Raw genomic sequence first — 22,152 nt, forward strand, 5'->3', positions numbered from 1 at the left:
TGCTGATATATCTCCAATGGTAGATGGAGTGATGTGCCAAATTGTAGCAGTATTTCAGTTATATCAACATAAAAATATGAGCATACCTTGTACTGAAGTAGTATAATTGCTAGAATACAAAAACTGAATAATGAATATGGAGATCTATTTCTCTGTTTTTTCAAATTGTTGTTGGACTTGATCTAATCTGGTATTCTTTACTCTATCATTGGCCATGTCTATAGAATAGGTCTTGATTTTGTACAGAATTTTAGATTTAAGAAAAATTCCAGTTGGCTGGTGTCAAATTAATTGGCTTCTGCCTGAATTATTATATAGGCATTGCAATACTATGCAATATAAATGAGGTTACAGATTTTGGGTTTAAATAAATTCTAAGCAAATTCTTTAAGGTAATAACAGAATCACTAATACAGAGTAAACAATTCCTTGGAATATTCTTCAAAAGACCTTATATTAGAGATAATTATTGTTTTACATGTTTAGAATGTGGGAATGGTTTGTTTGGAATATGTGAATCATTAAATAACATCTACTTGTGGTTTGGAAAATCTCGAAAAATGTTATGATTTTGGTAACTATGAATGAAGGAATGAATCAAAAGTTTTCTCATAATTGCATTTGTAAGATTTCTCTAGTATTATCTTTCTTCAGAAACTAAATAGTTCTTCTTCTTCTTCTTCTTCTTCTTCTTCTTCTTCTTCTTCTTCTTCTTCTTCTTCTTTTCTTCTCTTCTTCTTTTCTTCTTCTTTTCTTCTTCTTCTTCTTCTTCTCTTCTTCTTCTTCTTCTTCTTTTTCTTCTTCTTCTTCTTCTTCTTCTTCTTCTTTCTTCTTTTCTTCTTCTTCTTCTTCTTCTTTTCTTCTTCTTCTTCTTCTTCTTTTCTTCTTCTTCTTCTTTTTTCTTCTTCTTCTTCTTCTTCTCTTCTTCTTCTTCTTCTTCTTCTTTCTTCTTCTTCTTCTTCTTCTTCTTCTTCTTCTTCTTCTTCTTCTTCTTCTTCTTCTTCTTCTTCTTCAGCTATAACTTGTTGATTTCACATTGATTCTTGCAAAATAATCTTGGATATAAATCTTTACAATTCAATGTTTTCCATTTTGATGTTTGTTTGTGTGTGTGTGTGTGTGTATACACACATGCATATGTATGTATGGCGTGCTTTAGCTAAACTGATCGTTGTGATTCAAATATGTTCTTCCCTTTTTATCTAGGTACATATTGCTGTCTGGAGCTCGACTCTTGTGGGCAGTTCTTCACCAAAGCTCGGTCTGCTGTCAAAGAATCAACTAATCCAGTTTGGAATGAAGAATTTGAATTGGAACTTGACTATTCTCAAACATTGCGGATCCTTTGTTTCAAGAGGAACATAGACAACGGTGACATTCTTCTTGGAAAAAGTGCTCTTGCAGTAAGCAATGGAATTTTACAAAAATATTGGGATGAAACTTCACAAAGTTATCTATGATAAAATCCATTATCATCATCATCACTGTTTCACATCCATTTTCTAAACCTACATGGGTTAGACAGACCACTAACTGTAAATGTATGTGTGTTTGTGTATATATATATATATATATATATATATGTATATACACACATTATATATATATATATATATATATATATATATATATATATATGTATAGATAGATAAAATCACTTGGAAGTGGATGCATGACGACCGGTCACATAATAACAAAATAATATATAAGCATATGCATATATACATACATATATGTACATACCTACATCTATATGTATATATACATGCATATATGGGTACAGGACATCAAAAAAACGTTGAACACAATGAGAAATGAAAACATAAAAACAAAACCAAGGAAATGGACACTTTTTTCAAACAACGAAAAAACAGAGTACAAGACATACAACACAAGGAATATTCACCTTCTTCAGTTGTACCTGTTTCGGCTACTCCGCGTACCTTCGAAACGCGGAACAGCCAAAACAGGGACAACTGAAGAAGGTGAATATTCCTTGAGTTGTACTCTGTTTTTTCGTTGTTTGAAAAAAATGTCCATTTCCTTGGTTTTGTTTTTATGTTTTCATTTCTCATTGTGTTCAACGTTTTTTTGATGTCCTGTACCTATATATGCATGTATATATACATATAGATGTAGGTATGTACATATATGTATGTATATATGCATATGTTTATATATTATTTTGTTATTATATATATATATATATATATATATATATATATATATATACATATACACACACACACACATTAGACTCAGCAATGAAACCCTGGTCTCGTGCCATTTCCTCTCTACTGGTCATTCATTACAACACCTGTTTGTGTTCATATTGTCTTTGCACAGGGGCCATCCGGACTCTCACCTTCACCATGTACAAGAATTGATCTTCACTCCTTTGTACCACATGGGCTCAACTCCTCTCCTCTTCATATGACTTACCACTTCTCCTCTCTTCATCTGACACCTACTTCCTCACTTCCCTCCTACCCACCTCTCCTCTCCTCTCTTGCCTTGACACCTACTTTCTCTCTTCACTCCCACCCACCTCCCTTCATTGATACCCCCTCCAGCTACACCCCACCCCCACACTGTCACATCACCACACCACTCCACGAACACTAGCACTGACCACTTTCCACTACCCACATCTCACACCATCATCCGCACACCCACACATTATAGACACACACACTTACACATGCACACATACACATGTCAGTCACTAGCCCCTATCCACACACACACACTTACACACTCTTACATACACCCCCTGCACACCCTTTTTATGATCACCAGTACTTTATTATCTCTCCTTCTTCCTAGCTCTCCTGTCCAATGACCTTTTCCCAACCAGTTGCCATGATTGACTGCTAAATCCACAAGTTTTTTTATTCTCTCTCTGCTTATTTCCTCGTGTTCCTTTCTGTTAAAGAGCATAGGCTTGAAATGTAAAAGACTTTCTCACCTTCCCAAGCATCAAACTAATACACTTGCTTGTTTATACACCTGTCTTTGTCTTGTTTTTCTGTAAATTTCAACTATATATATATCCACACACACACACATATATATATATGTTAATATTTAGCATAACATATGTCTGTGTTAATATTTGGCATGGCTTACACATGCTAATATTTGACAGTCCTGCTCAGGTCATCTTTCTTCTGACATCTTTCTCAAAGGTGGATAAAATAAAGTACCAGTCATGTATTGATGTCAATGTAATCAGCTATTTTCCACCCTCTCAACATTTCAGGATTTGGGTCTATGAAATTTTGGGGGAAGGGACCAGTCAATTAGATCGACCCCAGTACGCAAGTAGTATTTGATTCATCAACCCCAATAGGATGAAAGGCAAAGTCGACCTCAGCAGAATTTGAACTCAGAATATAAAGACAGACGAAATACCACTAAGCATTTCACCCAACATACTAATGTTTCTGCCAGCTAACGACTGAAAGTGAATATATTTCATGTTTGAGTACTAATGCAAGCATGTCTATGCGACTGAAAAGTTCACTTCCTAGCCATGTAGTTTGGGGTTTAGTCTCACAGTGTTGCACCCTGAACAAGTGTCTTCTTCCATAGCCCTGATTGATCAAAGCCTTGTGAGTAGATCTGACAGATGGAAACTGAAGAAGCCTGTAGTGTGTATGTTTTCCTCGTGTCATTTGGTTTTTAAACAATGGCTTCCTCCCAGTGTCATTGGCTTGCAATCTACTACAAAGTGATATCCGGGTTTCTTGACATGTTGCCTGATCTTTGTAAATAAAAGTCCCCTGAAACAATGGTATTTGGGTTCAGTTTTCTGCATAAAACATATCAGAGATGCTGGTTGTTATGATGTCTGTGTGACTTCTGCCTCATTTGGATATGTGGTGGGGCTGATAACAAGAAGTGCATCCAGCCATAGAAAACCTCTGCCTCGATATCCTCTTGCCTGAGCCATACAAATATGGAAAAGTAGATATTGAAACAATGCTGCTCTTTACTCTCTCTCTTTTACTCTTTTACTTGTTTCAGTCATTTGACTGCGGCCATGCTGGAGCACCGCCTTTAATCGAGCAACTCGACCCCGGGACTTATTCTTTTGTAAGCCCAGTACTTATTCTATCGGCCTCTTTTGCCGAACCGCTAAGTAACGGGGACATAAACATACCAGCATCGGTTGTCAAGCGATGTTGGGGGGACAAACACAGACACACAAACATATACACACACATACACACACACACACACACACACACACACACACACACACACACACACACACACACACATATATATATATATATCATCATCATCGTTTAACGTCCGTTCTCCATGCTAGCATGGGTTGGATGGTTCGACCGGGGATCTGGAAAGCCAGAAGGCTGCACCAGGCTCCAGTCTTATCTGGCAGTGTTTCTACAGCTGGATGCCCTTCCTAACGCCAACCACTCCGTGAGTGTAGTGGGTGCTTTTCACATATATACGACACATATATACGACAGGCTTCTTTCAGTTTCTGTCTACCAAATCCACTCACAAGGCTTTGGTCAGCCCGAGGCTATAGTAGAAGACACTTGCCCAAGGTGCCATGCAGTGGGACTGAACCCGGAACCATGTGGTTCGTAAGCAAGCTACTTACCACACAGCCACTCCTATGCCTATTGTGTACAATGACCATCGTATCCATTTGACATTTCATAAATTTGTGTACACAACTTCACAGAATACACTGGAGGACAGCAACATACTTTACAGTTCTCTACATTCAAAGCTAATAAACATTTATTGAGTTCATGAAATATTATATTGTCTACTATTTTCTATCATTTAACTCTAGTCATGCTGGGGCACAGCTTTTAAGTGAGTTAATTGGTCATATTGATTTCTAGTATTTATTTCAGTCAGGCATTTATTTCATTGATTTCTCTTTAGGGAATCACCAAATTCATAGTTGTGTTGTAAGCCACATGGTTCAAGGTTCAGTCCATTATACCATGTATGTTTGATATTGAATATAGTTGAAAGTGAATATACCTTTCTACTCGAGGCACAAGACTCGAAATTTTTGGGGAAGGGACCAGTCGATTAGATCGACTCCAGTACACAAGTAGTACTTAATTTATTGACCCCCAAAAGGATGAAAAGCAAAGTCGATCTCAGCAGAATTGGAACTCAGAATGTGTGATACCTTGGGCAAGTGTCTTCTATTATAGCCTTGATCTGACTAAAGCCTTGTGAGTGGATTTGGTTCACAGAAACTGAAAGATGCCCATCATATATATGTGTATGTGTGTCCCTGTCCTTTTGTCTGTGTTTGTCCCTCTCACTACTACTTGACAACTGGTGTTGGTGCATTTACATCCCCATAACTTAGCAGTTCAGCAAAAGAGGCTCATATTATAAGTATCAGGCTTTAAAACAAAATAAGTACTAGGGTCAATACATTCAACTAAAAATTCTTGAAAGTAATGCCTCAGTATGGCTGCCATCCAATGACTGAAACAAATAAAAAAATAAAACATACAGGGATGCAACTTAACATGCTGGGTTATATTGGTAACTATAAACAAAGACACTTATAATAAATTCATATATATTTCTCCCTAATAATTTCTATAATGCTATTCACGTTTTCGTTTTTCCCTTTTACAGCTAAGTAAGGACTGGCTATCTAATTTCACCCGGAAGACGATTTCTATGAATAAGGTATGTATTCTAAGAGTTTTTATCGGTTTTTGTAACATTAAAATTATTTAGTCAGCATGAATGCAGAGATTTTTTGCTTTCTTTGACTTATGATTTTGAATTTCTTATTAAAATAATTGTGACCTGAATTTGTCATCTTCTTTATATGTAAACCTTCCTCTGGGTATTTTCTTAAAATGTTGGGTAGATGTCTTATTATTGCTAATGTATTAACATGTGTGTCAATAAACAAGAATGCCTATGTAAACATACAGTTCCATATCTCTAGCAAAAAATAGTCCTGCTTTTACTTTATAAGATTGTCGCAAAGATAGTACAAGGATATCCAAACATCTAGTAATGCAATGAACAGTGTTGTTAATGTTAATAATGATAATAATAATAATAATAATAATAATAATAATCCTTTCTACTATAGGCACAAGGCCTGAAATTTCAGGGGAGGGGCAAAGTTGATTACATCGACCCCAGTGTTCAACTGGTCTTTATTTTATCGACACCGAAAGGATGAAAGGCAAAGTCAACCCTAGCAGAATTTGAACTCAGAATGTGAAGGTCAATGAAATACTGCTAAGCATTTTCAGTTAACAGTTTTAAGTTGGTGGGGGTGGGGCAGTGTTAATCAATTACATCGACCCCAGTTTTTGACTAATACTTTATTGTATCAACTTTGAAAGGATAAAAGCAAAGTTGACCTTGGCAGGATTTGAACTTAGAATGTATTGAGTTGGAAGGAATATGGCAAAGCCTTTTTTCCTGACACATGGACAATTCTACCAGCTCACCTCTTAATAATGATAATAACAACAACAACAATAATAAATCATTTTGTCTTTGGTTGGCCAATCCTTGTCAAGAAGGAATACATCCACAGACATGACAGAGTTGGGGTTTATATACACTGGAAGTTATGCCAGCACTACAAAATGACAACAGGAAGAATATAGTATAGGCATACCCTGGAAAAAGTCCCAGAAATTGACAGAGTAACTATACTCTGGGTATTTCAATGCACACAAATAGAAAAACTAAGACTAATAGGCCAGGTATTGTCATTAGGAATCACCAAAAAAAAAAAAAGAAAGCCTTCTAATCAACATATCAGTCCCAACAGAGAGACTCTTGAAATATACGAAAATCTAGAAAGAGAGATATCCTGAATGTGGAGCCTGAATAATCTCTATAATAATAGGTGTATTAGGTATGGTTAAAAAGCATAGACGAATACATAACCAAAAAACACCAGGACTTGCAAATATATATGACATACAGAAAATAACACTGCTACACACCGCACACATCCTACTTGAAATGCTTTCACTACAATAAAAATAACACTAAAGCAAACCACAGTACATACCCAAGGCACCAAGAGGTGTGCTCAGTAGTACAGTGAAAGCATTACTAAATAATAATAATAATAATAATAATGGTTTCTGTTTTAGGCAAAATAATAATGGATTTCTCTTGTAAGGGGAGGGGTTAGTTGATACCATCAACTTTATTGGTACTTTATTTTTTTGATCCTGAAAGGATGAAAGAGAAAGTCAACCTTGGTATGATTTGAACTCAGAATGTAAAGAGCCAAAATATATACCATGAGGCATTTTTCCAGTGCTCTAATGATTCTGTCAAATATTCTCAGTTTGAATGAGTCATCCTTTAGTAATCACTTTTTGTCATTACTATATTTTTTGATATACAAGTCAAATTTTTCAGACCAAAATTTACTACTAAAAAAAATAGGTCAACTTATACCCAAAGATGATTTTGGCGGATCAAAATTTCCATGTGAAATGCATCAAAATTTGGTATGATAGTGGCAGTGTTTGAATGTTTACACTACATACCAGATTAAACTGTATGCAGGAAAATGAGGTTTTTTGACAATGGTATTTGGTCATTTTCACTTAATAAATTCCATTATCACCAGCTATTAGTTTTTTAGAGTAACCAAACAGTTCTATTTTCTCAGACAGATATTGCATCATTACTCTACATACACTTTACAAAGTCTCTTAGTGTGTTTGTAGCAGAGTCCACTCTGATACCAAAATTCATGCTAGGTCTCTGATTTGAGGATAAATTTCTTCCCTTTCTCCCTTCAGTCAGTCACAGAAAGATTGGAAAAGATTACAGGACCTGCCCTGCCTATGCTCTTAGTAAACCATTAAATAAATAAAGAGATCAAACTTACAAAGATTTACTTTTGGCATTGTGGTTTTACGTAGCAGTAAATTGCATTCCATGTAATGTTGGGTGTTATTGGTACGTTTCAGCCTTTTCTGTAATACTAACATAATTTATTATTAAAACGAAGCAAAAAATGTTTCAGGAAGATTTTACTGAACTTCTTAGTATATATAGTTGAGTAATTTTTAAAAAAACCTTTTTAAAACTAAATTCAACAACTACTGCTGTTGGCTGAATCATCCACTCCATTCCAGCTGGGAAGAGAGATGAGATGTTAAAATGTTATCTCCTTTTTAAAAACAAGCAAACAAAAACACAGCATAGCAATATTCTGGTGGGATTAATAAATATGTTTCTTCTTTTTTCTAGATCTCATTAGTTATTTCAGTTTATCATATTCCACCGAATAAGATGATCCAAAGAATTCCATCAAAAGTGAAAACCGGTGTCTTTGGCGTTGATGTTCAGAAAGTTGCTCTGTAAGTAAAAAAAATTTCTAATTTATCTAAATTTACTTTACAATGAGAAATCCTTTGTCTTGTGATGATATTTTATTAAAGTATCTTTACAGCTTGTTATAGGCTCCTATATATATGTTATCATGACATGATTGGTATTGATATAACATCAAATCATTCCTTTAGTTAACCCTTATATGACTAGATTTTTAGACGGACTGGCTGTTTATTTCAATTGCTTTTCAGTATAATCAAAACTTTAAAGGAGTTTAGTAAAATATCTATAACTTTACATATCTCCTAATATAATGAGTGTAGTGTTTCTATATATTTGTATATATATTATATATATTTGTCCATAATCATGCCAGATGCAGAGTTAGAAGAGAAAATAGTAATTCAGTGAAGGAAAAGTAGTGAGAGCAATAACCCTGACTGAGAGGGAGTGAGAGAAAGTAATAGCAATGAGAGAAAGGAAGGGGTGATAGATGAATAAAGAAGGGGTAGAAAAAAAAATCAGTGTTTCAACTTTGTGTGAGTATATGTGTGTGCATGTACAAGGAAAGTATGTGTATGTTTGTATGTGTGATTATTATGTACCTTATTTTGTACCTAATTTATATATAAAATACTACTACTGGCCGTCATTATTGATGGCATGTAGTCAGCTAGTATATATATTATATTATCTTATTTTTTTTACTTGTTTCAGTCATTGGGCTATGTCCATGCTAGGGCACTGCTTTGAAAGGTTGTTTTAGTTGATCAAAAGGACCCCAACAGTTATTTTAATTTTAGCACTTATCCCATTGACCTTAGCTCCTTTTTTGCCTTATATTTATTAAAACTACTAATTTGTGGGGTCAACAAATTATGGGGACATTCACTGAAAGTCAAGCAATGAAAACCAAACACAAACACCAGATTTTTCACATTAAACTTTGCTCTATGTATATGTGTATAAACAAAAGAAAGTGGCTCTCAGTTCATTTGTTTGGAGCTCAAACTATTATTAAATAGTATATATATATATATATATATAGTTAATGTCATAAGAATTTAGAAACTCCAAGATAATGTGAAATAATTCTGTTGTTGAAGTTGTGAAATTCTATGCAGATAAAGCTATAAATAATATGTAAACATTGGATTATTGAATTTTGAGTAGCCTTCAGCTTTTTTATACCCAAAGGTTTTTTAACTCAAATTTTGCACACTGTTATTTATAGCTTAATCTCCTTCAAGTTTCACCATTCAAAAAAAAAAAAAAGTATATAAGACAAGATTCCACGCAGTTTCTGCCACTTTGTCTACTAATAGCATTCACAAAGCATTGGTTGGCTCAAGATTACAGTAAAAAAAAATATTTGCTCTCCCTAATCATAACATGTATTAATTATTGAAGCATTTGTGGTGTTTGTTGTCGATATTATGGTATATTACAGAACCAACTATGGTGGCACTGCATGTTTAGATTAATGAAAATTAATCAAATATCCTAAATAGTTGTAAATGACTGTTGTTATTTATATATATTTTCTGTTGTGGACAGAAAATGAGGGATCTGCTAAGCCAGTTTCACTCATTGTTGTGTTTTTATTTGCAACTCATTACCTTTTTCTGTCTATCTATAGCAATAATATTGTATTTATAGCTACTAATTATTAGTGATTATACTAAATAGAAGATTTTGATATATATATTTTAGTGAACGCTGTCTCAGGTGAGTTGATGTTAAAAACATTAGCTTATTGGCTTTATTTATTTTTAATGTATATATTTAATAAGAACTTAAAAAATAAGGTTTTCTTACTTATGGAAAGTGTTTTTACTATTAACCCATTAACATACAGATTATTCTGTAGAACATAAAGCTCATTTATTCACATTGTTTTAAATTAATCATGCATAACCTTGCAGCTTCAAGATTTTGATAACGTAATAGTTTATTTTCAAAATAATATTGCAGGGTAGGTGTGAGTGGCCAGATATGGTAACTCTAAACCATAAAGCAAATTGAATATTTTGGCCAGATATGCTTGGTTTAAAGGCTAAAGGGTTAAGACATTATGAAAATTATTTTGAGTTCCTATGACTGACATATTAAGATTTAGTTTGAATTTTGATACATCTTTGATGATAAGAAACAACAGACAATCTTTTTAGAATACATGTTTTTCTGTTGGTTTGTATCTTTTCACTTAAATGTTTTTTTAAAAAAAGGAAGAAGTCAATGTAATAATTCTTTCTGCTTTTGGTATATGGCTAGTAATTTTAGGGGAGGGTAAAGTTGTTAACATTAACTCTAGTACTCAGCTGGTACTCTATTTTTATCAGCCCTGACTAGATAAAATCAAAGTCAACCTTGGCAGAGTTTGGACTCAGAATGTAGAGAGCTGGAAGAAATGTTGTTGAGCATTTTGTTTGATGTACTAACAACTCTATCCAAGTCACCTGGATGAAACGACACAAAACATATTTAACAACCATGATGTAATAATCCTTTCTTAATTTGGCATATGATCAGCAATTTTTGAGGGTTGGGGAAGTCAATTGCATTGACTCTAATGCTTGACTGGTACTTATTTTATCAACCCCGAAAGGATGAGAAACGAAGTTGACCTTGGCAGAATTTTAACTCAGAACATAAAAACAGATGAAATGCTGCCAAGCATTTTGCTTGGTGTGCTAACCGTTTTACCATCTTGCTGCCCAACAATATTACTGAGAGAAAATATCTCAGAGGAGCATTCTTTCTGCATATATAAGAGTAAAGTCTCATGTATGTAATATAGTGAATTGATAAGCAGTCATTAACTGAAATTATCCATGCCATTGGTAGACAAATCCTTCTCTTGGAGGCATTTAACCCTTTCGTTACTGTATTTATTTTGAGATGCTCTGTGTTTCTTTCAATCATTTTTAAATGTAACAAAGAATTTAGTAAAATAACTTAGTTATCATTCAGCTAGTGTTAGGAACATAAATTGTGACTAAGGTTTGGTGGAAGATTTTAATTCAAAACTTATGAAAACAAGACATTTTACCACAGAGCCAGAGCCGGTTTTGGCCGGGTTGGTAACAAAAGGGTTAACATCTAAAACTTAATAGCAACAAGCAAGGGAGATAACTTCGATAAAATCAGTTGAGTGAAATATTTGAACAATTTGGACAATGTGGATTGGAATGAATCTGGTTGTTAAAAAATGTTTTGTGTCATTTCATCTTCTTTTTGTTGATTTAGTGTCCCTAATCTTTTGGAATCTGACACATATTTACCTTTATTTTCAGCCATCAAGGAAAAGTAATACCAGACATCATTCCAATCTGCACTCGAGAATTAGAAAAGAGAGGTATGTAAAGCTGAACCGATCTAAACAAATTACTATAGCAATTTGTATGATGTTTATGTACAAAGTGAAATGCTAAAGGATAGAGGTGGGTCTTGAATGCTGAGAACTTTCAAAAACTGAAAAGAAATGAAGCATGCTTACTCTGTTGGATGTTCAGTATAAGTGTGCATGAACAATAAAGTACAAATGTGTTGAGAGAAATACTGGATATAAGGAAATTCGTTTGTCATGTGTAAGAGAGAAGACTGTGCTGGTATGGACAGGACATGTGATGTGTAAGGATGAAAGCAGCTGTATAGAGAAGTGCTGATTGTTCAGTATGGAGTTTGTGGAAGAGGGAAACCAAAAAAAATGTGAGACAATTTAAAGATTTTGAACTTCACAGAAGAGATGGCAAAGAATCAAGGTGATTGGTAATATACAGTAATTAAAGAATTGACCCAGCATTGTGAAATTGAGATTCTGGATGTGTAAGATGTATGCACACAACTGAGTTCATTGCCCAATATGTCCTTCCCATGCCTCTATAAACACCACATCTTTCTATCACTGATCCTTCCATCACTCTCCTAACTACTACAGTACTCTGTAATTAAATGAGAGCAGACTACATATTTCACCATCCTTTTCTGCGGGACTAGTTATTTCCCTCCCTCCCTCCCTTCCTCCCTCCAGGTCATTTCCTTTGGCATCCACCTTTCTCATTTTACATTCCTTACCCGCTTCTGTGCTCCCAATTATCACCCTCTCTTTTGAAGAACTTCCTGGTGACTTATTCCTATATACTTCTGACAACGTCTATCCCTATTGCCATGTGTTTCTAACTCTCCCATTACATTATGTCTTTCACTCTCCTTGAGCCTTATTTCAGCCCCCATTTACCAAATCCACTCATAAAGCTTTGGCTGACCCATGGTTATAGTAGAAGACACTTATGGAGTAACACTGAATCTAAAGCCGTGTGGCTAGAAAACAGACTTGGTACTCCCCCCCCACACACACACCATGTGAGCATTTTATTTCAAATCGTTATTTTCTTTGTATTTTATTTTTCAATTTAGGTCTAGATGAAGTTGGTATCTACAGAGTGTCAGGAGGATTAACTGAAGTTAAACAGTTAAAATGTGCATTTGAAAAAAGTAAGTTACTAATTTCCCAGTTTGTGTTTGTATTTCTAAAGAATTAGCTTTTAACTTTATGAAGCCAGAAATTTTAATGGCCAATCATTTAGGATTTTATTTTTTATTTTTTTCCAATTTAGTTGATTTAAATGTAAAATTTAATGTAAATATTTATCATCATCATCCAACACTTTTTTTTTTTGGTAGCTGGAATGGGCTGGGTAGGTCTGTTTTAGCACAATACCTCATCAAAAGGATTTACTGAACAAATGCGAATGTACAAATAGACAAAAAAGAGATTAGGGAAATATTATACACTATATTATTGTATATTAAATATTAGTTAATTAGTAAACACACACACACACATATATAATATATAAATACATATATAACATGCTTCTTTCATTTTCCATCTACCAAATCCACTCACATGGCTTTGGTCAGACACATACCTAAGGTGCCATGCAGGAAGATTGAACTTGAATCCACATAGTTGGAAACAAATGCCTTAACCACATAGCCATGCCTACACCTAAACAACCCTACACACACACTCATATATGTATATTTGTATTGTTTTGTTTCAGATACGATGAAAGCCCGGCGTATAGTAGAAGATAATGACTGTAGTGTTCACACAATTGCTGCTGTTTTGAAACTTTACTTTAGAGAATTGCCTGAACCATTATTTACGAATCTTCTGTATGACAAATTTATTGGCATTTCTGGTAAGTCACTAAGTATATTTCAAATACCAACATTAAAGTTTAAAGTATTTCTTTCATCCTTTTACTTTAATAATCAATTTAACAAGTCTTATGATTCTTAAAGGAGTAATTGTTTGAGCCAACTGGAGCTAAACATTTTTTGTTAAGGTTTTTCTCTATAGATCTTCTATAGTAATTATAGCCAGCACTCCTAAAAAGCTCCTGAAATATGCATATTTGCCCATTGTCCAATTTTCATAATTCTTGTTTCTCAAATACGAGACAACGTAGTAAAATCAGTGCTGGCCACAATTTCTATAGAAGATCTGTAGAGATAACCATAAGAAATGATGTAATAGCACTGGTAACACAGCAGAATATAGTTTTGAATAATAATAAAGATTTAATATACTTGTTGTATATTAGGGTTGCATAACAAAATATGGTGTCTCTACAGGTCACTAAACATTTTTGTTAGAGGTATTGGCAATGCAGGGTAGGACAAATTCCAATAACACAGCCAACTGAATCTTTCAAATTATTGTAAACAAATCAAATTGATTTGCAGTTTATATGAAGAAAAATCATGCTAAAATACAGTGGTTATACTAACTAACCATTTTAGTATCTTTTTTTAAAATATCTTGTTTCAATCAAAATCTGTGCAGGTTAGAGGTTAGGGTATTGCAGTCTGTTATGTCGCACGTTCAGACGCCTCTACTACTCCACTCAACTCCGCTCTGTTCTACCTCAGTACTACTCAACTGTTCTCTGCTACTCAACTGTGCTCTCTCTTTGACGTCTAGGCTTCTCCCTCTATATCTACGTATTGAGCTAGCCTACTTCATCGTCTGGGGGCGTCCACACAACACATTCCTAATCATAACATCATGAGTTCAATTGCTACACCATGTGATGATGCAGTGTGCTCTTTGGCCAGGTGCTCCATTTCATTTTGCTCCAGTTTTCTCAGCCTTGTATTGGGTATAGCCTTTTCATTATCCAACTGTTTCATCCTGGATGCTCCACTGCACCAAATGGTGGAAGGTTGAGTGTGTGTTGATGTCTGCCCATGACTACACAATCAATGTATTACAGATGCTACTATTAACACTTAAAACTATTGGCCAAAGTATTGTAGATGCTACCAGTCATACTTATTTATGAGTCACAGGTATGAAAATAATTATTAGCAACAGAGGCAGTATTAGTACCAAAAAGCAATCTTTATACCCAACTTAATGTGGATGTCTTGTTAGAACATCAAATACATAGACACATGGTGCATAAAAGCATAGATCATAATAGACCATTCTCGTTTGCTATGATTCATACCTGTGCTTTAATGCACCATGCATCTATATGAGAGGACCTCTCAAGGCTAATACTGCAATATTTAGTGTTCTGACAAGACATCCACATTAAGTTGGATATAAAAGTTGTCACAGGTATGATTTTTTTCCCCAATGGAAAATTCTAAATGGAGATTTTTTTCTATCTGTTCTCATTGTGGGAGAAATATACTCTGTTAGAATCGAACCATCTATTATGGTATGTTATATAGATGGATGTTAATACATATATGTATGCATGCATACTCCAGTGGGTTTCATCCTCTTTGACTTTGTGACACATTGTGGATAAAATAACAGGATTATTGCTGTTAAGTTTAAAAATTTAGGAAAAATTATAGAACAAGATATTACTTATGTTTAATTAAATAATAAGGATTTTTTCGGTTTGAACAGCAGTTTTTTCTAGCAGTGTCATATGAAATTGTCACCCATAATTATGACCCTAGTATTGATCTATTGCATTTCAATCTGTTTTAGGGTTAGGGGTGGGGGAAGGGTATCTTTTTTTCTTCACAAATGTAAATAAACCCAATCTGTTTCTTAAACGAGGGACATATTCATACGGCACAGAATGTTTTTTTACCTCAATGGATGTCAATGATTGGTTGAAATTGCAGAAATTGAAGAAAAAAAACAACAAATATCTTACAAACTATAGAACTTTCTCAATAAAGCCAAGAGAAAAAGATGTTTTATAAACACATTCTACCAGTATACGAAGTTTAAAATATTTTAGTTATCTGGAAATTATGTTAAAAACTGCCGTTCAAACAGAAAAGATCCAATAGTAATAACAACAACACAATAATGCTGATCCAGTGGGATGTTAGAATAAAAACAGCAACAGTCTCCATCTTACTGTCTCTTTTCACATTGAACAGATATAAAAGAACCTGAACAGAAAGAAAAAGAACTCATCTCCCTGATTCATTCTCTTCCTGAGGTCAATTATAACATACTTCTACATATGCTTGATCATCTCAAATGGTAAGTTACTAATACATTCTCTCAATCAATTACTGGTTTTAATTATTAGACTCTGACCGTGCTGGAGCACTGCCTTCAAGGATTTTTTTCTTTTTGTTTTGTTAGTCAATTATACTGATCTCCAGTATTTAATCTGGTTCCTATACATTAGGAACCAGATTAAATACTGTTTCTCTAGAATATATATTTTCTTTTTTTTTTTAACATCCGTTTTCCATGCTAGCATGGGTTGGACAGTTCGACCAGGGTCTGGGAAGCCAGGAGGCTGCACCAGGCTCCAGTCTGATCTGGCAGTGTTTCTACAGCTGGATGCCCTTCCTAACGCCAACCACTCCGTGAGTGTAGTGGGTGCTTTTTATGTGCCACCGGCACAGGTGCCAGGGAAGGCTGGCAGCAGCCACGATCGGTTGGTGCTTTTTACGTGACACCGGCATAGGTATCACAACTACTATTTCCATTTGATATTTATTTCGATGTTTATGTACTTGACTCTATATATATATATATATGCAAGAGAAACAGGGAAACCAGCCCTATGTTTCTTATGGAATAATGTGGACTAACTAACCACCATCTAATAAAAAAAATAAAGGCTACATCTCACAGTGTAGTCCCAGATATACAAAGAGAAAAAGAAGCAAACAAACATCAGGCATGATTATGTAGTTAGAAGCTTGCCTTGCAATCATGTGGTTTCAGGTTCAGTCTCACTGTGTGACACCTTGGGCAAGTGTCTATATGTGTATCTTTATACCTGTGGTTGTCCCTCACTGCCACTGTTTGACAACCAGTGTTGATTTGTTTATGTCCCCATAACTTAGTGGTTCAGTAAAAAGGGACCGATAGAATACGCGCCAGAGATAAAAATAGTTACTGGGCTTGATCTGTTTCACTAAAACCCTTCAAGGCAGCATTCCAGCATGCCATAGTTTCCTTGCTCACTCAATGGAGAAGGGATTGGGTCATTGCTGAGTGATGGTTCATTATCTGGTGTAAAGTGTGTGGTGCATGTTGTGCACCTTGATAGGTGCTGAGACAGCCAATGCACAACCCTTAGTCCAGTTGCAGTTCAATGACTGAAACATATAAAAGCTACTTTATGGGCTGAAGTGCTATTGATTATTGTTCTTCTTAATCAGAAGTGATTTAGGGCTAGACAAAAAGCTCTTTATAAATCTGAAGTTGATGTGGTTCTAAATGAAATAAAATTCTAATGTTTCTTTTCTTATCTTTTTTTAGCGTCCATGAGTATTCCTCCCAAAATAAGATGACTAATGGCAACCTATCTGTGATTTTCGGACAGTCTCTGATGCAACCAGCACCGACACCGGAGCCATCACCAGCAACGGAACCAGGTTCAGCACAAGAGGCTTTAGCTTACATGAATGCTCTTCACCAGAACAATATTCTGAAATATCTCTTGGACTTAAAATGCTCTGGAAAAAACTTTCTCAAACCATGAAGCTTCAAACTCATTATTTTTCTGTGCAAAATAAAAAAATAAAAAAAAAAGAAACAAATGCATAATGCCTTCACACATTTTCATGGTTTGTTTTTAAGTTGGAGAGGAAGAGAGAGACTGCTTGCTAGCCATTTATTCACACTGCATTTTTTCAAACAGTATCATCTTTGTTCACTCCTTCATTATTTTTAAACTTCTCGCCAAGCTTGATTGCAAAGTACGTCGGCCATGATACTTATATACAAACATGGCTATTTGCAAGCTTGGCAAGATGAAACCAAGCGATAATGTCATCATCGATCACGATAATGTCAATCATTGAAATTGTTATTATTATTATTATTATTATGAAACTCATGATAACGATAATTGACATGATTTGCTTTTTGAAAGGGGTCGATGACGAGAAGGGATGTTTGCATTGATGACAATGCTGTTGTTGCCTGTGTTGTTGCTACTGTTGCTAATGCTGCTGTTGATGATAATGATGGTATTGAAACCTGAGATAATTAATCAGCATGGTGTTAAATGTTATATTATTCTTGCCTCTCCACCAAATCTCATCTCACTCTTTCATCAGCTTACTTGTTGAAACACTGGACTTCAAAAACCTCTTGTTTGCAATCTAATTGCTTTAAAATGTTCCTAAAACTTATACATTATTTCACTAAACCTCCACACATTCATCCTATATTTTCCGATTTTTGCCTCACTTTTTTTAATCAGTTATTGAGGCAGATATTGTATATGCTTATGTACATATCATTATTTTTCTCATTTGTGCCTGTGTGTATACGTATGTATGTTGGTGTGCATATGTATGTATGTAGTGTATGTGTGTGAATAAATAAATATATATATATATATATATATATATATATATATATATATAAATAATGATGTATGTCAGAAGTGGTATATTGTGGACACTGAAAGTTGGTGATGTAAACGTTATAAAAAGTAAATTTGAACATTATTTTATGAACATGATATATTTAGATGTTAATATATATCATTTATAAATATTACAAGAAATCATTTATTGAAGTGACTTTCTGTAGTTGAAAATTTAGTAGGAAGAGTTACTAATTTCATTTTTAGTTTTTTAAATAGTTTTGTCACAGTTGTTTGAAATAAACAAACGCTAAGACTAAAGTAACGATTAAATAGCATGCTTTGAACTAGCTAAGTGATGCTATCTCATAGCTTGGCATATGGCATGATTCTCCTATGAACTATTCACTCTCTATGCTGGGCTACATATTGTAATCTAAATCTTTAGTTCCATGTGCTAATCGCATTACCTGCTTGTACCCCAAGATTAACATTGAAATTTTGTGATTATTTATAAGTAATGCATTTTTGCAATAAACACTAAAATCTATTCTAACCCCTTGCAGGCGTACTTAGTACTGTCCGTCTATGCTGTATACCAGTATTAGGCTGTTCAGTAACTACATAATTTTCCAGACAAGGAATTTTACAGTGTATTTACAAATTTTTCTCAGTTTGGTATATTTGAAAACATGGTGCTGTACAGAGCGAGACATCACACTGCTCACACACATAGTGTTTCAATGCAGTCAGTACTGCTTCCCGTCTGCAAGGGGTTAACAAGTTTTCCTTAACCCCACTAAAGTCAAAGATACTCTTCATCCTTCTGGGGCCAATAAAATGAGTACCGCTGGGGCCAATAAAATGAGTACAGAGTGGGGCCAGTCTTCATCATGTGTACCCTCCACTAAAATGTGAGACTGTTTATGTATGTTACAGACTATTATTATTATATTATAACTTTTATCTTTTCTCAGGATTTGAACTATGTAATTTGTGCTTTGTTTCTGCCACTGAGAGAGAAAAAAATCTGATGTGGAAAAAAGTCAAATATGAGAATCTTAATCCTTTTTATCTCAGTATATTATTTAGTTTGGTTAAGGCAAAGTTTTTCTTTTATGCTCTGGCAGACAAAAAAAAAAAAGCAAAACAGATATCTGTTTTACCTCACAAAATTTTACTCTACTTAAAAGATGACCTGGAGAGAAATCACCAGATGTCATTGCTGTATGGTTCAAGTAAAGACAATGACACAATGCTGATATGATAAAATCATGAAAAACAGTCTTGCTTGTCAAATATTAGTAAAAGAGATTTTGTGCATGACTCAGAGAGTGTGTATGTATGTGTGTGTGTGTGTAAAGCATTTTATATTATTAGGAAGTAATCTATTACAAATAGGTAATTAACTTACTTAAACAAATATAATTGCTATTTCATGACTTTCGCAGACAGCACATAGCACATCCTGAACACACACACACACACACATCCATAAATACATATACACACATGTTAATGTTACCAAGTGCAATTTTACCAAATTTTTACCAATTGGTTTTTTTTTTTCTTTTCTTTCATGTTAAATATATATATATATATTTGTTGAATGTATTTATGACTTACTGCAATAGATGTACACAATATAATGCATCTGTAAATAATATCTTGAGTTTTGGGAGCATAATTTAACAAACAATAAAAGTGAAACTGTATTTTTATTTGTTCTGTTTCTGAAGGTGTAAGAATTAAAAATATCATGATTTCAAGTTCTTACCATTCATCTTTGCTATTAATGTCCTGCTTATGAACAACAGTCTTGTTACCAAGAGAGACAAAAAAAAAAAAGGTGTATGTGTATGTGTGTGTGTATGTGGGGAGGGGTTAAAATGTTTTATATTACAATATGAATTGGGTGTATGCTGAAGTTTTATTCCACTCTTTTATATCATTAAAGGTATATGATGTGTTCACCATCAATACACATGTGTGTATGTATATATATATATATATATATATATATATACACACACACATACACACACATGTATGACATTGATACATTGCATGTTCTCATAATTACACTTACGTCTGCATAAAACCTTTTAAACTAGAAACCTTCTGAAGACAACAGCAGATTTCCTTACCAATTGGAAGAGGAACATTGAGGGTGAAGCCAAGAAGGTTATTGGGAATTATACAAAATGATTGATTTCTTGGTGATTTGAGGTGAGAGAAGAGAAAAGGTTGTTTGAAATAAAATTATATTTTTTTATCAACATTTCTCCCCCTCTTCTTATCTCTAAGTCATCATGGTCACTTAAAATAAACAGCTTTTTGACATATTATTCCCCATACCTGCTATATCATATGTCTAATTATTTGAAATCATTATCTAATTTGCTGGAGTGACAGAAATGGTATATACCAAAACTAATTGAATCAAAGCATTTAGTTTAGTTCACAGTCTTTCATATCTGAGAGTCAATAGAATGCCTAGCATGATTAACTCCCTTCCCTTTTTAACAAATTTAAGAAATTAATATTTATTGTTATATTTTTTTTATCTTGTACAGTGATAACAAACCACAAAAATTTGCAGCTTTCCTGGCCAGTATCGGCCTACTGTTGTTAGGTTTAATTTTCATGTCTAGACATGAAGCTTTGAAATTTGACAATATGGGTTTCATGACAGCCACAAATCCTTCTAATTATTGCTTTATGAATAAAAAAATTGTTGACGAAAGGTGTCAAATGAAGCAGCTGAACTTTCAAATCTTACTATTTATCGCAGATGTATCATAATGTTCATTGAAGTGTAGCATCCGGTTTCATAATTAATTGTAGTTTTTCAGTCCTTTAATTAGACACTGTTTTGTGATTTATTGTATTTCTTTAGTCATTGAATTAGTTTAACTCTTTTACTGCAAAAATCAGATATATTCACTCAAAATTTCATTACCTTTAACTGCAGAAAGCAATTTTATATATACCAATCTATCTTTTATTTAGGAATGTCATGTTTGAAACTATTTTTTTGTGGGATGTGTTAAGTTTATTGTGGCAGCAAAACTTGCAGAAAATACCAATTCTAATTTTTGGTAGATATTTTAACATCATTACTGGACTAGCCATGAAATTTAATTTCAAAGTTAAAGGGCTAATTTGTAATACAGATTTCTGCCTTGACTGTGAGTATTTGATTTGTCTGGCTAATAAAAGTTACCATTTCTTAAAGTTTAACAGAATTTTTCAATATCTGTAGTTAATTTTGTTGGTGAGTTGGCAAAAACAGAAGACATGAACTAAAGGCCATTACACTATTTTTTAGCCTTAGCTCTATTACCTAATACCAACTTCTGCTGTCCAACTTTGCCTTTTTTATGTACAAAATTGGAAATAACTTCAATCATTTAAACCATACCCTTGCAAAAATTGGCCTTGTCACTATGCAAACCAATGACCGTACTTAACCGACAACAGTGGATTATACTTTCACAAATATCTTACATTCCAAAATGAGGATCTTTGAAAATATGGAAATATATATTTTAAACTCAAGAAAGAAAAGTCTATAAAATAAATTTTGAAAATATTCTCAGAAACGACATCTCCCATTATTTCTTTTGTTTAAAAACAGCAAATTTGACAAAATTAGTATATGACAACGTATTTACCTCTACTACATACATACATACATACATACATACATACATACGTGTGTGTATATATATATATATATATATATATATACACACATATATATAATATATATATATATATATATATATATATATATATACACACATATATATAATATATATATATATATATATATATATATATATATATAAAGTGTTTGTATGTAACTTGAACCTAAATGTTATCACACATACATACACACAAATATTTGAAATTACTCCTATGTTACGTGTACCTAAATATAAAAATAAGATTTTGTTTAAGGTTTCATGTG

The 22,152-nt window shown here is 33.7% G+C and overlaps 1 protein-coding gene across 6 annotated transcripts in view; it reads left to right on the top strand.

The window, feature by feature from the left end:
• LOC115213490 (active breakpoint cluster region-related protein) overlaps window positions 1-19,368 on the top strand; it is a 236,511-nt gene extending 217,143 nt beyond the window's left edge. For 5 of the 6 annotated variants that reach the window (XM_036504165.1, XM_029782487.2, XM_029782485.2 and 2 more), the window contains exons 19-27: window positions 1,207-1,403; window positions 5,650-5,703; window positions 8,266-8,375; window positions 10,063-10,077; window positions 11,646-11,707; window positions 12,769-12,846; window positions 13,419-13,559; window positions 15,775-15,880; window positions 17,120-19,368. In XM_036504165.1, coding sequence (XP_036360058.1) covers window positions 1,207-1,403; window positions 5,650-5,703; window positions 8,266-8,375; window positions 10,063-10,077; window positions 11,646-11,707; window positions 12,769-12,846; window positions 13,419-13,559; window positions 15,775-15,880; window positions 17,120-17,342 — 986 coding nt within the window. In that variant the 3' untranslated portion in view covers window positions 17,343-19,368. The remainder of the gene's footprint in view (window positions 1-1,206; window positions 1,404-5,649; window positions 5,704-8,265; window positions 8,376-10,062; window positions 10,078-11,645; window positions 11,708-12,768; window positions 12,847-13,418; window positions 13,560-15,774; window positions 15,881-17,119) is intronic. The other variant, XM_029782488.2, reaches the window with a different exon arrangement.
• The last annotated feature ends 2,784 nt before the right edge of the window (window positions 19,369-22,152 follow it).

This window comes from Octopus sinensis, linkage group LG6 (assembly GCF_006345805.1).
Source record: "Octopus sinensis linkage group LG6, ASM634580v1, whole genome shotgun sequence".
NCBI classification, from domain to species: Eukaryota; Metazoa; Mollusca; class Cephalopoda; order Octopoda; family Octopodidae; genus Octopus; species Octopus sinensis.